The sequence below is a fragment of the Sminthopsis crassicaudata genome, chromosome 4, assembly GCF_048593235.1.
Source record: "Sminthopsis crassicaudata isolate SCR6 chromosome 4, ASM4859323v1, whole genome shotgun sequence".
Taxonomy (NCBI): Eukaryota; Metazoa; Chordata; class Mammalia; order Dasyuromorphia; family Dasyuridae; genus Sminthopsis; species Sminthopsis crassicaudata.
In genome coordinates, this window is record NC_133620.1 from 290,902,751 (window position 1) to 290,916,671 (window position 13,921).

Genomic DNA, 13,921 nt, shown 5'->3' on the forward strand with positions numbered 1-13,921 from the left:
TCTTTAGCTAACATCTGCCCCATTTCAGCTATAAGAGATTGCTGGTTTAGCCCTTAACAAGGTAAGTTCCTTATTTGTCTATTAGAATACTCACCTAATCTCCTGGTCACTGGAGGATTTCAGTGGAGGTAGGGTGTCTGCTTCACATTAGATGCCAAAATGCTGGAACTCTGTCTTCCCAGAAATCAGCCAGAGTCAGGATCACCAAAAATCATTATTCTTGGTCTTTTGGGGTCCCCATTAGGGGATTAGATCTAGCAATCTCCACACCTCCTTCCTCTCTCCCCACTGCCAGGAGAATGCCTCCATTTCCTCCTCCTACTCCACCCATACAAGTCACTCCCCTTCTTTGTCCCACCAATTGAGCCAGCACAGAAAAGTTGGGGAGGGTCGTTCTTCAAACATGTTAATAGAGAATTGTCCAATTGGCAATTAGTCTCACGTGCTCCATTATCCAAGTACATTTGCTCAGTTCTAACCCTTTATAGGATTACATGACCTATCAGCAGAAAAGCAATTAGATAGCAGAAAGGGATTACAATTGGAGAGAATACAGGCTTTTTAACCCAACAGAAGGGCAGTGTTCAGTGAGAGCAAGAACAGCTCCAATATAATGAGCAGCTCCAATGTAATTGCCAGGTGATGAGAAGAGATTTAGAAAGTGGTAAATAGAAGGGACTAGATAGGTTAACTGCCTGGGAGAGAGGGTTTGCTTGTATTTCTACAGATGGAGAAGGAATCAGATGGGTGCCAATGAGCCACATTCACTTTGTCCATCAGAGAGAGACAGAAAAAGAGAAAAACCTCAAAACAAAGGAGAAGACCTAAGAACAAAATCTGCAGGAATCATTGGATTCCCTAACACAAGATGAGACTGTTGCAGGATTTGAATTCCAAATTGTTGATGAGACTCTTGCAGGACTTCAAGACTTGCAGGAATTATTGGATTCTTGGCATTAAACTAATAGACAATAGATTCTTTTTGGACTATTTCTAGGACTTATGGATATGTATAATTCCTCATGTTGATTCTTGTTATTTGTTACATCATTACTATCCTGTGTTACTATGTGCTTATATAATTTATGTAATTATGTTTAATATCTTCCATATTGATGGATTTATGTATATCTGTTTTAAGAGTGAGCCCCTTTAGAAACCACTAATCTGATATGATTTGCCATTACCTCTGGTGTTTTCATCTCCCTTCCTGAGATGTCAGGGAGGGCGTGATCACCTCCTTTTTTATGGTGTTTTCACTCCTTTTTTGAGCAGTCAGGGAAGGCGTGATCACCTCTTTTTGGGGGTTCTCACCTTCTTGAGAAGTCAGGGAGCTCATGACCACCTATGTTCTAAATCAAAAGAAAGCAGGAGATATTAGGATTCTTACAAGGTGCTAAGTAACTGGAATTGAGAAGACAGTGGTTAGATCTAGTTTAGCATTGATTTAATCCTACAACAAATAATGGTTTCCTAGTAATATAATGATTGGTCTATACTCAGTGTGGGATATATAAGGAGATGTCAGGGCCAGAAAGGAGAAGCCCACTAGAAATTCTCAGAGCCTCAGCCAGGATTCAGTTGAGGAGATTCAGAAGCCAGAGAAGACAACTTAAGCTCTTGGAACCAAGACTGCAGAAGGCCTCCAGAAAAACTAGCCGAGCCCCAAGTGAAGGAGACAAGACTTTGAAAGAGACAATACAGGATTTGGACTTTAATACCTGGTTGCATTTGGGATAATTATATTGAACTGAAATAAAGGCTGCCTCCAGAAGCTCCCAAGAAACCTGCTCCAGAGAACATTACATTTTAGAGAATATTACATGAGGTAGGTAAAATGATATAGTTGATATATTTTGACTCACACATAAATTGAATTTGTGAGGCAGAGTGCATGTTACAGCTTCTTGGAGCCATAGGTAAGAGGTTGATGAATTAGGTGGACACCAAAAGTGGAAAATAACCTTGAAAAAGCCTCAGCAGTCCTCATACCAGAAGGGCTAGTCTTCTTTGAGACCCTTACATCCCTTTTGAAGGATAGGGGAGGCATAGAAGGGGAAGAACTCACTATGTGCCAGGCACTGATATAAGTGCTTTGCAAATAATATCTCAATTGATACAATGATCCTGTGAACCCCTATTTTACAGTTGAGGAAACTGAGGCAGGGCAGAATTTAAGCAACTTACCCAGTGTTGAAAACATGATTTGAATTCAGAGTTTCCTGTCTCTAAACCCAGCACTCTATTCACTCTTCCATCTGGAAACATATAAAAGTGATTTATAGGCCAGTAGATAGGGAGAGATTGAAGATTAGAGAGCAGGATTCATAATGAGGGTTGTCTACTAGAGAAGATGGAGCATGTTGGAATCAAAGGTGCAGGAATATTCAGTTTTTACCTGTGGAGGATACTGCCACATAGATTAGAAAGACAGACTCTTTATTTAACTTTTACACTAAGAGATCAAAATCTTCATTGCATTTTCATGTTTTTTATTGAATGTGCTTTAGTATGTTACACAGACGTTTATGTTGGGGAGAAGACTTAAGAGTTAATTAAGGCAAATGGATGATCCTGTTAGCAGCCTAAAGAAGTACATCCCCTGCCCACTACAACCCCCCCCCCTCCATCTACCATCTTAGTTATCATTGCTGGAGACACAGACATAGACTTGAATTGCATGGAATTCCCTGGAAAATAATATTATCCTGCAGTTACTGAGAGGAGAGAGAGAGAAAAAAAAAGGAGAGAGGGAGGGAGAGAGAGTATGTGTGTGAGAGAGACAGGGATTTGAAACTCATCCTGAATGTTTACTTGATCCTCTCTTTCCAAGAGAGGAAATTTCCAGGAAATTTGGAGTAATATTTAAATTGAAGCAAATAATGCAACTTCCTTTTTGGTGCATTTTCCTCAGAAATGTAAAGTTTTCTTGTTTTCTCATGTATCCAAGTAAAAAACATTTGCAGACTATCTAGGGGACAGATGAGTCATGTCTCAACTCTCTTTCCAAGAGAGGAAATTTCCAGGAAATTTGGAGTAATATTTAAATTGAAGCAAATAATGCAACTTCCTTTTTGGTGCATTTTCCTCAGAAATGTAAAGTTTTCTTGTTTTCTCATGTATCCAAGTAAAAAACATTTGCAGACTATCTAGGGGACAGATGAGTCATGTCTCAAAAGTTCATTTATGACCCAGCTTTTAACTTGGCATGTAAAAATAATACACATGTATGTGCCTTTTAACTTCAGGGGCTGAGTTCTCCAGCCAGTCCATTAAAATCCACTTAACTTTTGAGTGAAATAATACTAGCTAATATTTATGTTTCACTATAAAAACTGGAAAGTACTTTATTGACATGAATTATTTCATTTGATTGATTTCTTTGCTCCTTGAGGGCAAGGTCTTTTTTCTCTTTTTATATCTTCAATGCTTAGTACAGTGCCTAGCATATGGCAGGCATTTGATAAATATTTACTAATTGATCAGTTTGATACAACAACAACTCTATGGAGAAGGCTCTATTATTGTGTCTACCTTAAAGATAAGAAAATTGAGGCAGATAGAAAGTAAATGACAGGTCACACAGCTAGTGAGTGTCTGAGGCAAGATTCAAACTCAGATCTTCCTAAACACCAAGTCCAGTACTCCAGCTGCTTTATCACTTAATATGATGGCCTGAAAACAGTTGTCTATCTGGGTAAGAGGAACAATCTACTCGGGCTGAGGCTGCTGGCCTAACATTAGATAGGGCTCCCTACTGAGAATCACGGGTTCTTTCTCAGTTCTTCTCTAATCTCTCAGAAGAGCTAAGACCTGTTATGTGTTCTGGACTGAGAGATTTGCCTGAGCAACTGGTGATGCAGTCATATAGTGTTGCAATGATTGGTTCATTCTTGGTGGCCAGGACAGTGATTAGAAGAGGACGGAGGGTGGGTCTAAAATTGGGGTTACTGTCTGAAGGGGAAGTTTGGAGGTGAGAAAGGAAATTAGCTTAACTGGAGTAGGAAATTGGAGCCTGGTGCGTGTAATAAAGATCCAGACATGGGACTTGAGCAAAACCTGGGAGTTACACTGTTACTACTGAAGCTACAGTCATCATTGCTTTTATCCCTGTTTTGGGAAGCCACTCCAGGTATGAAGTAGACAACCCTCTGGGGTGCATAGATAGTGGGAACCAAACATCAAAGAAACCATTCTAATGTATGGGGGGAAAGGAGGAATGCACTTTCCTATTTACAGGAGATTTATTGCTCTTTCTTCTACATCTTATCATCTCCACCCGTTAACTCTTTAGACAACTTTCCCCCATATTGTCAAGATGTCAGTAGAGTAATCCTTTGAGGGGGAGGTTGGGGGGAATAGGGTGGTGACATTTAGATGTGAAGGAATGGGACTAGATGATTCTAAGGTCACATTTAGGTCTAAACATCTAGTGAAGAATTTATCTATGCAATGTGGATTGTGTAGTAATTAAGGGGATCATTGAAGCTTCTTCCTCCACCTCTAATCTGCTCTGTAGAGGCCAGGGATTTGACTCTTTATGTGATATAGCAGATTGGAAGGAAGGAGTTAAAACCCACTTATAAGCAGATGGGAGTAGAACTGCCATGAATTCCTCTTTTCCTTGTTGAGGTGGGGTGCTAAATCACAAGGAGTGGGATAGGTTTACACCCAAGCCATCTCTTGGATCAGGTGCTGTGAACACTAGATGACAGGGAGTGAAATAGGGTCTGTTCTATGCCTGATGATGTCTTTGGTTCATCTTCCTAACAGTGTTGGCAGTGTTTGGGAATAATTTACAGAATTACACATTCTCTCACACACTATTCTGCCAGAATGGAGAATCTCCCTTGGGTCTGTCAGAAGACTTCAATGGGGACCATCTCTTCTCCTTTGACTTCTCCAAGAACTCCCGGGTGCCTCGGCTGCCTGAATTTGCTGCTTGGGCCACTGATAAAGGAGACATTAAGAGCATAGATGCTGACAAGAATCTCTGCCAGCAGCTGCAACATGAATTGAGTAAACTTTGTAAAGGACAGATCCCTGAGGCCAGAGGTAAGGGGGAAGGTTCGGGAAAGATTAAAGTCTCTGATTCCTCCCCTCCCTTACCCTGGAACAAATCCCCACCTTTCTTTCTAATTCTCAAAGCCTGATTCTGATTTATTTTCTAGTACAACCCTATTTGGAGGTGAGAGGGAGGGTAAGAGGCCAGACAGACATTCTAATTAATTTACGTGACTTGTGTAGAATGGCTGACACTTTACTTAGTACTGGGAACAGCATACAGAAGTATATGGCATGGGAACCTCTCTCCTTCACTCCCATGGCTGGGATCACTGTAATCTAAACACCTACTAGCTATGCGCCCTCAGTCAAGTCACTTCATCAGTCAGTTTCCTCATCTTTAAAAGATATATAATAATAGCATCTACCTCTAAGATTGTTGTGAGGATCAAATGAAAAAATATTTTAAAATACTTTGAATACATAAAGTGCTAGATAAATTCATGTTGCTGCTATTATTGCTATTACTAATAATGATAAAAACAAATCTAGTTTTGAAATTATTGGAATTGCATCTTTTATTAATCTTTGCCCCAGCTTCTCACCCCACCTTTAGCTTTCATAGCTCACCTTTCCTCTGTTGTCTTCCTGCTTCCTCAGATTCACAGTCTTCAGACCAAACACCCTAGATCAATCTTCCTCCATTGTCTTCCTCATGCTTGTTCCTTTCACCACTTTGTTCTAGGAAACCCTGTGGCTGAAGTTTTCACTCTGGAGCCCCTGGAGTTTGGGAAGCCCAACACTCTTGTTTGCTTTGTTAGCAATCTCTTCCCACCTCATGTAACCGTGACCTGGCAACACGAAGGAGTCTCTGTGGAAAGCAGCAGCCCCACCTTTCTGTCAGCTATAGATGGACTTGGCTTCCAGGCCTTTTCTTATCTGAATATCACACCCACATCCACTGATGTTTTCTCGTGCACTGTGGCACAGGAAGATGACCTCTTCAGCACTATAGCTTTTTGGGGTAAGATCCTCCCTCCTGGTGCTTTGGGACTCTGGGAAAGGGAAGGAATGGCATATGAGGAGTGGAGCCTCCTGTCCTTTTCCTTCCCATCTTGAACTCCCAACATAGTCCTCAGGATTTGTTTCCCATTTAACCTTTCATTCCTAAATCTATCCCTTAGGGTATCCCTTTCTGCCCTGGCCCTGAAAGCTGACACTGTCTTTTCCTTGTTTCTAGTGCCTCAGAATCCAATACCCTCTGCATTGTTGGAAAACATACTGTGTGGTATTGCCTTTGGCCTGGGCATTGTTGGTATCATCGTGGGTGCTTCCCTCATCATCTACTTCCAAAAGCCATGTGTAAATGGTGCAGGTGAGAAGGCAAAGCTTAACTGAGGGAATAAACCTAAGGTGGTAAGAAGTGAGACCCAGAGACATAGGAGAAATAAGATTGCCCTTTAGAGAAGGCAACTCATGGTATATGATTAAACAAGGAATATTGTTTTTTTGGTTTTTTTTTTTTGTTAGGTAGGGAAAACAGGAGAAATAAATACTATCCCTGCCTTTAGTGAGTTTAGATTCTAATTGGGAAGCCAGAACCCCATCTCATATGTGTACAAAATCAATATAAATACATAACAAACATGTGTGTGTACATATATGGCTTCAGGAAGACCTGAGTACTAGCTATATGACCCTGGGCAAGTCACTTAACCTTGTTTACCTCAGTTTCTTCATCAAATGAGCCAGAGAAGGAAATGAAAACTATTCTTTGCCAAGAAAATCCCAAATAGGCTCCTAAAGAGTCAGACATAATTGAAATGACTGAACAACAACAATAACAATATATATGTATGTGTGCATACACTGATTCACATTTATGAATCAACATATATGGGAATGAGTTAGAGAACTTGTGATATATAGGGAAGAATAAGGACCAAAATGAGGATAACATAGCAGGGAAAGGTTGTAAGAAAAGCTTTATTGAAAATTTTCTTCTTAGGTAGAAAAAGTGTATCTGACACTAAGCCAGTATATGATACAAGTTGACAATAGAAGTTTTAGGTAAGCAAAATATTTCTTCACCTAATAAAACTCATTTCCTCCTCAGACTGAATTGTTGGTGCCTGAGCCTTGCTTTCTTCACTTCTGTTGCAATCAGCTCTACAGGAGGCTTCCTTGACTCACACACTTTTTCTAAGGGATTTCCTTTGGAGGAGAGATGGGGACCCCCACAAGGCAAAACTTCCATTGTGGAGCTCAGAGGAGAGATGGGGACCCCCACAAGGCAAAACTTCCATTGTGGAGCTCAGAGGAGAGATGGGGACCCCCACAAGGCAAAACTTCCATCGTGGAGCTCAGAGGGACTATAGCCTACTACTCAGGGGCTGCTATAGTGTGAAGGTTACCATACTATACCTTCTCCCCCTATACCTTCTCCCCTATTTGTGAGAATAAAGGTTGTTTTTTAAAAAATATCTGATGTAGTCTTTTTCAAAATGGAAATAAGATTTGCTGTAGGACTTCTCCACCTGGATGTCCTTCAGTCACTTCAGATTGAATGTATATATGTCAGTTTTCAGAAAATATTTCCTTATAACTAGAACTATCCCAAAATACAGTGGGCTACCTTAGTGAGTATTGATTCCTTCATCACTGGAGACTTTTCAGTGGAGATTATTCCTCTTCAGGTATAGTTTATCATTTATATAAGAAAACTGGAGTTCTCCTTTCTAGGATTTCATTTCTCCCAAAAAGAATTCTCTTTTCCCCAAATTTCTGTCTCATTTTTATTTAATCATCTATATTTCCTGGTGTTCCATACATGAAATTTTAGAGTAATCTTTTATTCTAACATTTCCTTTAATACTTACAGCCAGAATGATGGTAAAAGTTTATAACAGGCTAGGGGGGGAGTATAACGCATTTTTATGTTTAATTTGCATTATTAATATTTTCTTCATCACTTTCTTAAGTCTAGACAATCAATGAAACAATAAAATCAACCCCAATTGATAGCATTTAAGATAGGAGCTCACTAACAATGGGCTCTCATGAGCCAGTACCCGCTGCCTCTAGTATACCTCTGCTTATGGTCAACTTCTTATCAAATTTTATTCTTTCTTCCTTTGAAATCTCTTTCCTTAAGTGCACACTGCCATCACCAGTCCAAGGGTGGTAGAATCATCAAAAAATGACAGAATTGTGGCCATAGTCTCCTAGCTGTTCTGCTTGTCTTCAATCTCTTTCTGCTCAAATTCTTCTGGCATCCTGCCAGGCTAGTCTTAAAGCTCTGCTATCAAATGTTATTTCCCTACTTAAGAATTTTCAGTCACTCCTTATTTCTTCAGTCAAATCTACATCCCTTAGTAACCTGTTGCTCAGATTCTCATCTCTGAACTCAAAACAGAATCTCTGCAACCACTAATGATAATTCACAATGGTTAAATCTCTACCATTGGTTCAGCCCCTGGGCATCTGAATTTTATTCTTGTATCTCGAAAGGCCCTTTTATCAGCTCTGCCAGTTACAGAATATTAAGTTCCTTAGTGTGATCTCTCCACTGACAGGCCCTAGTAGACTATTCTTGTGTGCTGTGTGGCTGTGAATAAAATGTATCACCTGATGTCCAGTTTCTGCTGTCATTATGAGTGAACAGTAGTCAATCACTCAATCTTGGCTTCCCCTTCTTCACTAGCTTGGCTGTTGCAAGATGAAAAAGAATAATTTTGGTGTTTGGGGTGAAGCCCAAATAAAAATAAGTCTAAGAGCCTCTAGTAGCACTGTATATCATACTTTTAATCCCCAATGGACATCCTTTTAAAAGAATAACTTCAAAAGAATAATCTTTTGTCTTTCTTGCAATTCATAAGATTTATAACTGGAAAGGATGATTGAGGACACACAAAGGTACAACACATCAGATTTTGGACTCTGTATCCTCTGCTTCAAAATGTGTCATATTTTCACCCACTTCTATCCTATTAAAGGTCAAAATTCACTGTATACATTACATATTAATTATTCCTCCTCCACTTTACTTCAATAACCTTATTCTAGCTTACTAATTGACTCACATGAACTCTCACTGTTAATCAAACTAGAATATTCATTGTTCCTGCACATTCTTGCCTTTGTTCATGGTATTTTCTTCATAGGAAATGTTTTCCCTCCTCCTCTCTGCTTAGTAAGATTCTAGCCATCATTCAACTTGAGTTCCATCTTCTTAATGACAGCTTTTCTGACCATTCTAGTGTTCAAGGATCTCCATCTCCTCAGAACTTTTATTACAGTTAGAGAAAACTCTAGAGATCCTCTAACTCAAGTGCTTTAATGAAAAAATGGAGATCTTTCCCCCCAGTTTATATTTATTTTGTTTTTAATTTATGGAATAAAATAAATATTTTCATAACATAGGATGATAAAAAAAAAAGATGGTTGCATATGAAGCTCCAAAAACTACCATGCACAACTTGCTACTCCTTTCAAATATACAACACAATTATCATGTAAATTTCTTTTTTCCCTTCCCTCCTCCATACATTCTCTTTATGCCATTAGATACAAGTAGTATATGTATACATACAACTATATGCATAATACACATATATATATGTATACATATACACACAGATATACCTAAAATATAATACCTTACTTGTAATGTCACTTTTAAAAAAAATAAAACTATAAGTTTCTGATGTTGAATCTTTTGACAGCATCAAGGACTTTGGTGAAACCATTGTAGAGAGTAATTTGGAACTAAGCTCAAAAAGTTATCAAGCTCCACATCCTTTGATCCAGCAGTGTTTCTACTGGGCTTATATATCAAAGAGATTTTAAAGTAAGGAAAGGTACCAACATGTGCAAAAAATGTTTGTGGCAGCCCTTTTTGTAGTGGCAAGAAACTGGAAGCCAAATGGATGTCCATCAGTTGGAGAGTGGCTGAATAAGTTATAGTATATGAATGTTATAGAATATTATTGTTCTGTAAGAAATGATCAGAAGGATGATTTCAGAAAAGCTTGGAGAGACTTACATGAACTGATGTGAAGTGAAATGAGTAGAACCAAGAGATCATTGTATATGGTAACAAGAAGATTATACAATGATCAATTTTGATGGATGTGGCTCTCTTCAACCATGAGATGATTGAGACCAGTTCCAATGATCTTGTGATGAAGAGAGCCATCTACACCCAGAGAGAGGACTGTGGAACTGAGTGTGGTTTACAACATAACATTTTCACTCTTTTTATTGTTGCATTTTATTTTCTCTCACTTTTTTGTTCCTATTTGATTTGATCTTTCTTGTGCAGCAAGATAATTGTATAAATATGTATGCATATATTGGATTTAACATACATTTCTACCATGTTTAACATATATTGGATTACTTGCCATCTGGGAGGGAGTGGAGGAAGGGAGGAAATTAGAACACAAGGTTTTGTAAAGAGTAATGTTGAAAAATTATTCATGCATATGTTTTGAAAATGAAAAGCTTTAATAAAAAAAGGACTTTGGTGACAAGAAGCTTCCTTGATGGGCCTTTGTTAGCTTTGGCTGCTGCCCTGCAGTAGCAGAGTTGCCAGGTTCCATCTTCACAGAATTTGGTTTCCAGGATATTGCTTTCCCAATGATCCCAAGGATCTTGGGTTCAAAAAGATTGATTGACACAACTGCAGCTTAACCACATCTCCCCTAGTTATGGAGTACCTAAGGGCATTGTCTATATATTTATACTTAAATAGTTTTATGTTCTTGTATTTGGCCTAGACTTATAGCCTGATGAGATCTTTCAGGAATTCATTTCTGGCTATCTCTCATGACAAGTTTCCTTTCTAATCTCATGTCATCTATAGATTTAATAAGCATGCCATCTGTTATTTTAAGCAAGTCACTGATATAAAAAATGCCAACCAAGTTTATGATATACAAATATATATTGTGAGTATCTAGTAGAGAGATTGTATTAGAAATCCTCTGGTGAGAGGAAGAGTTGTTAAGAGCTATCTGGTTCAAGAAAATTATGAATAGATAAAGAGGAAGGAATCAAATAGCATAAAGAAGAAAAAAATAACTCACTGTGATTGTCCAGATCCTAAGGACACAAGAAGAGCCTATGTCTAGGCTAAAAGAAAGAGAAGACAATATTGTAAGGATTAGAACCCAGTGGAATTAGGGAGAATTATCTACACTAGCACTTCCAGGTCTGTATCAAAAGGAGGTGTACTAGATTCCCCCAAAGAAAGATCTGAGATCTTCAAAAAGCAAGATTAGGGCTATACTTTGACAGAAACTAGAGGGTGGTAGTTTACATACATTGGCTCAAATTGTAATCCAAAGACTTAGAAAATGGACATAGAAAAGAAGCATGACTATAGGCAATGCCTGAAAGTGCTGATAACTCCTTTAAACCCAGCTGACTTTACTAGATTATAAAGTAATTTTATAATTAACTTAAACTGTAAATAATTTATATCCTGAAGTTTCCTCACTTCAATCTCTCATACTTGAAGGAGTTGCTTAGTGTGGTATCTGCACTAACAGATCCTAATAGACTACCGTCATGGGCTATGTAGCTGTGGACAAAATGTATCACTTGATAGCCAAAGTCTGGGTCACTAGTCTCTCTGAATTTAGCCCCCTACCTGGGACAAACACATATAGTACATCCTCAGCCTGTACTTAAAAATTTTCCAGCTTGATTAAAACTGTCAGTGGTCATGTTCTGCTGGTACAGCTTTTCAGAACCCAGCGTCACCTTCAGGCCTGAATGAAACAGTGGAAGGATTTAGTGAAGGGAAATCCCCTCACACTGTGGCCAGATTAAATAGCACACTTGAACTCCCCTTTACCAAAAGCCTCTGCTTCAGTCAAATCTGTCCTTTTAGCCCAGAATGAACCAGTACTCTTTGCCAAGTTAGTGAATGCTGTTCCTCAGGCATGGAATGACATCCTCCTCCCACCTCTCATCTCATCTCCAGGGATATATCTGAATTCCACACATATTTCAAGGTTTACCTCTTTTATGAAACTTTCCTGAATCCAAACCATAGTGAGCTCTCTCTCCTCAGGAAACTATAGAAACATATTACCTGTAATAATAGTTTGATGATACACCTACACATTCTCTGTAATATTATGCCTTATCTCTCCCACAAGATTGAAAGCCTCATTAAGAGTTCTAGTTTATGTTTCTTCCATAGTACCCACACATAAATTCCTTTTAATTTATTGCTGGACTACAGCAGAGGATTGGAGAGAAGATGTACTACAAGAAAAGGGTCAGTGGGAAAAGACCACCTACCTTTTTTATCTTTAGGTTGTAATATTGGGGGGAAAAGAAAGAAAGAAAAAAGAGACTAACCTGGAACCACCATTTCTTCCCTCATATGTGCATCAATAATTATGGATTCATATTGGAGGGCAGCAATTAATGAAAAATAGGACTTTGTGAATGATAAGAGGGGAAAAGGAAGGCAAACAAGTCTAAGAAGGAAGAATAAGTTTGGGAGGGTAAAGGAAGAGAAGTTGCCACATAGAGCTTGGGACTCTCCTTTTTTCCCCAGAAGACATATCTGCACCCAAACTAAATAGGAAGTGAAAGTGTTTCCAGCCATATGACTTTCTGCTGCAGTTTCAGGACAGTTTCATATCTCCACTTCCCCCCATGCCAGCTGACAAGATGGGACAGGAGATTAGAATATTCTGACACTTTCCCAACCACTGATCTACCCCCAAACTGCTCTAAAGATCATAGAATCCCATTTCACAGAACTTTGAAAGTCATTCACTCTTATCTTTCATCCATGTAAGAATTCCTTCTACACCCTCCCTGATGTAGAAATCATTTAGCCTCTTTCTGAACATTTCCAGAGCCTGGAAACACATTTCTCTGAGGAACAGCCAATTCCACTCCTTAGTAACTTTAATTGTTATAAAGTTATTTTTACTATTCAATTCAAAGCTGCCTCCCTAGAGCTCTCATACATTTGTCTAGTTCTACCCTCTAAAGTGACTAAGTTTACTCCCTTTTCCACATGTTAATTATGCAAGTGTCTGAAGAGAGCTTTTATGTAACTCTAAATCTTCTCAAGGTTAAACATAACCACTTTGTTTCATCGTTCTTCACAAGACATGATTCCCAGACTCTTCTTATCATTTTACTCACCATTCTCCAAGTTCTCTTTAGTATGTAAATATCCCTCCTAAAATGTGAAACGTTAGCTATAATGTTACATATGACTCACCAGCTCAGAACACTTCCCTTAATCTATGAACCTTTTTGCTTCCTTCAAGACCCAACTAAAATCTAATTTCCTATAGGAAGGCTTTCCTACCCTCTAAATCCTAGTGCCTTCCTTTTCTCAATTATTTCCTATTTATCTTGCTTTGAATGTATTTGTTTGCATGTGGTCTCGTCCACTAGATCTTAAGTTCCTTGAAGGCCGGGACTGTCTTTCTATACCTACACCCAGGACTTAGGACAGTGCCTGTTATAGGATAGGTGCATTATAAATGCTTATTGATTAGACATCTAAGATCCTAAAGTCATGCAATGAATCTTGGACTATCATCAATTTTCTTGACTTTTGTCTTTGCATTGATGACTCTGGAAGAGAAAGTAAGACCTATGACTTTGTGCAACTTTGCTTTACTTAAATCTAATTCACCCAACAATTAAGACATTACCTGGGACATTACTGGTCTTCTTTAGAAACAAAGAGCAAACAATAAGTAAATGATTAAATCCTTCTCCTCTTCCCCCAACTCAACTAACTTTATAAGGCTGAATAAAAAAATGACAAAATTAAATGCAGGACTTTATTGCTGTTATTGTTACTGTTTTCATTGGTACAGATATATGACTTCGTTGGTATAAATTATATTATTATAGATGATAAGTCCAT

At 38.6% G+C, this 13,921-nt stretch overlaps 1 protein-coding gene across 2 annotated transcripts in view; it reads left to right on the forward strand.

Annotated features, from left to right (window-relative positions):
• Nucleotides 1–7,487, forward strand: part of LOC141566583 (HLA class II histocompatibility antigen, DM alpha chain) — a 32,489-nt gene extending 25,002 nt beyond the window's left edge. The window contains exons 1-5 of one of the 2 annotated variants that reach the window (XM_074311330.1): nucleotides 3,929–4,132; nucleotides 4,774–5,055; nucleotides 5,750–6,028; nucleotides 6,245–6,379; nucleotides 7,121–7,487. In XM_074311330.1, the coding sequence (XP_074167431.1) occupies nucleotides 4,042–4,132; nucleotides 4,774–5,055; nucleotides 5,750–6,028; nucleotides 6,245–6,379; nucleotides 7,121–7,125 (792 nt within the window). In that variant the 5' untranslated portion in view covers nucleotides 3,929–4,041 and the 3' untranslated portion in view covers nucleotides 7,126–7,487. Of the gene's footprint in view, nucleotides 1–3,928; nucleotides 4,133–4,773; nucleotides 5,056–5,749; nucleotides 6,029–6,244; nucleotides 6,380–7,120 lie in introns of those variants that run through there. The other variant, XM_074311329.1, reaches the window with a different exon arrangement.
• Nucleotides 7,488–13,921: the final 6,434 nt, after the last annotated feature.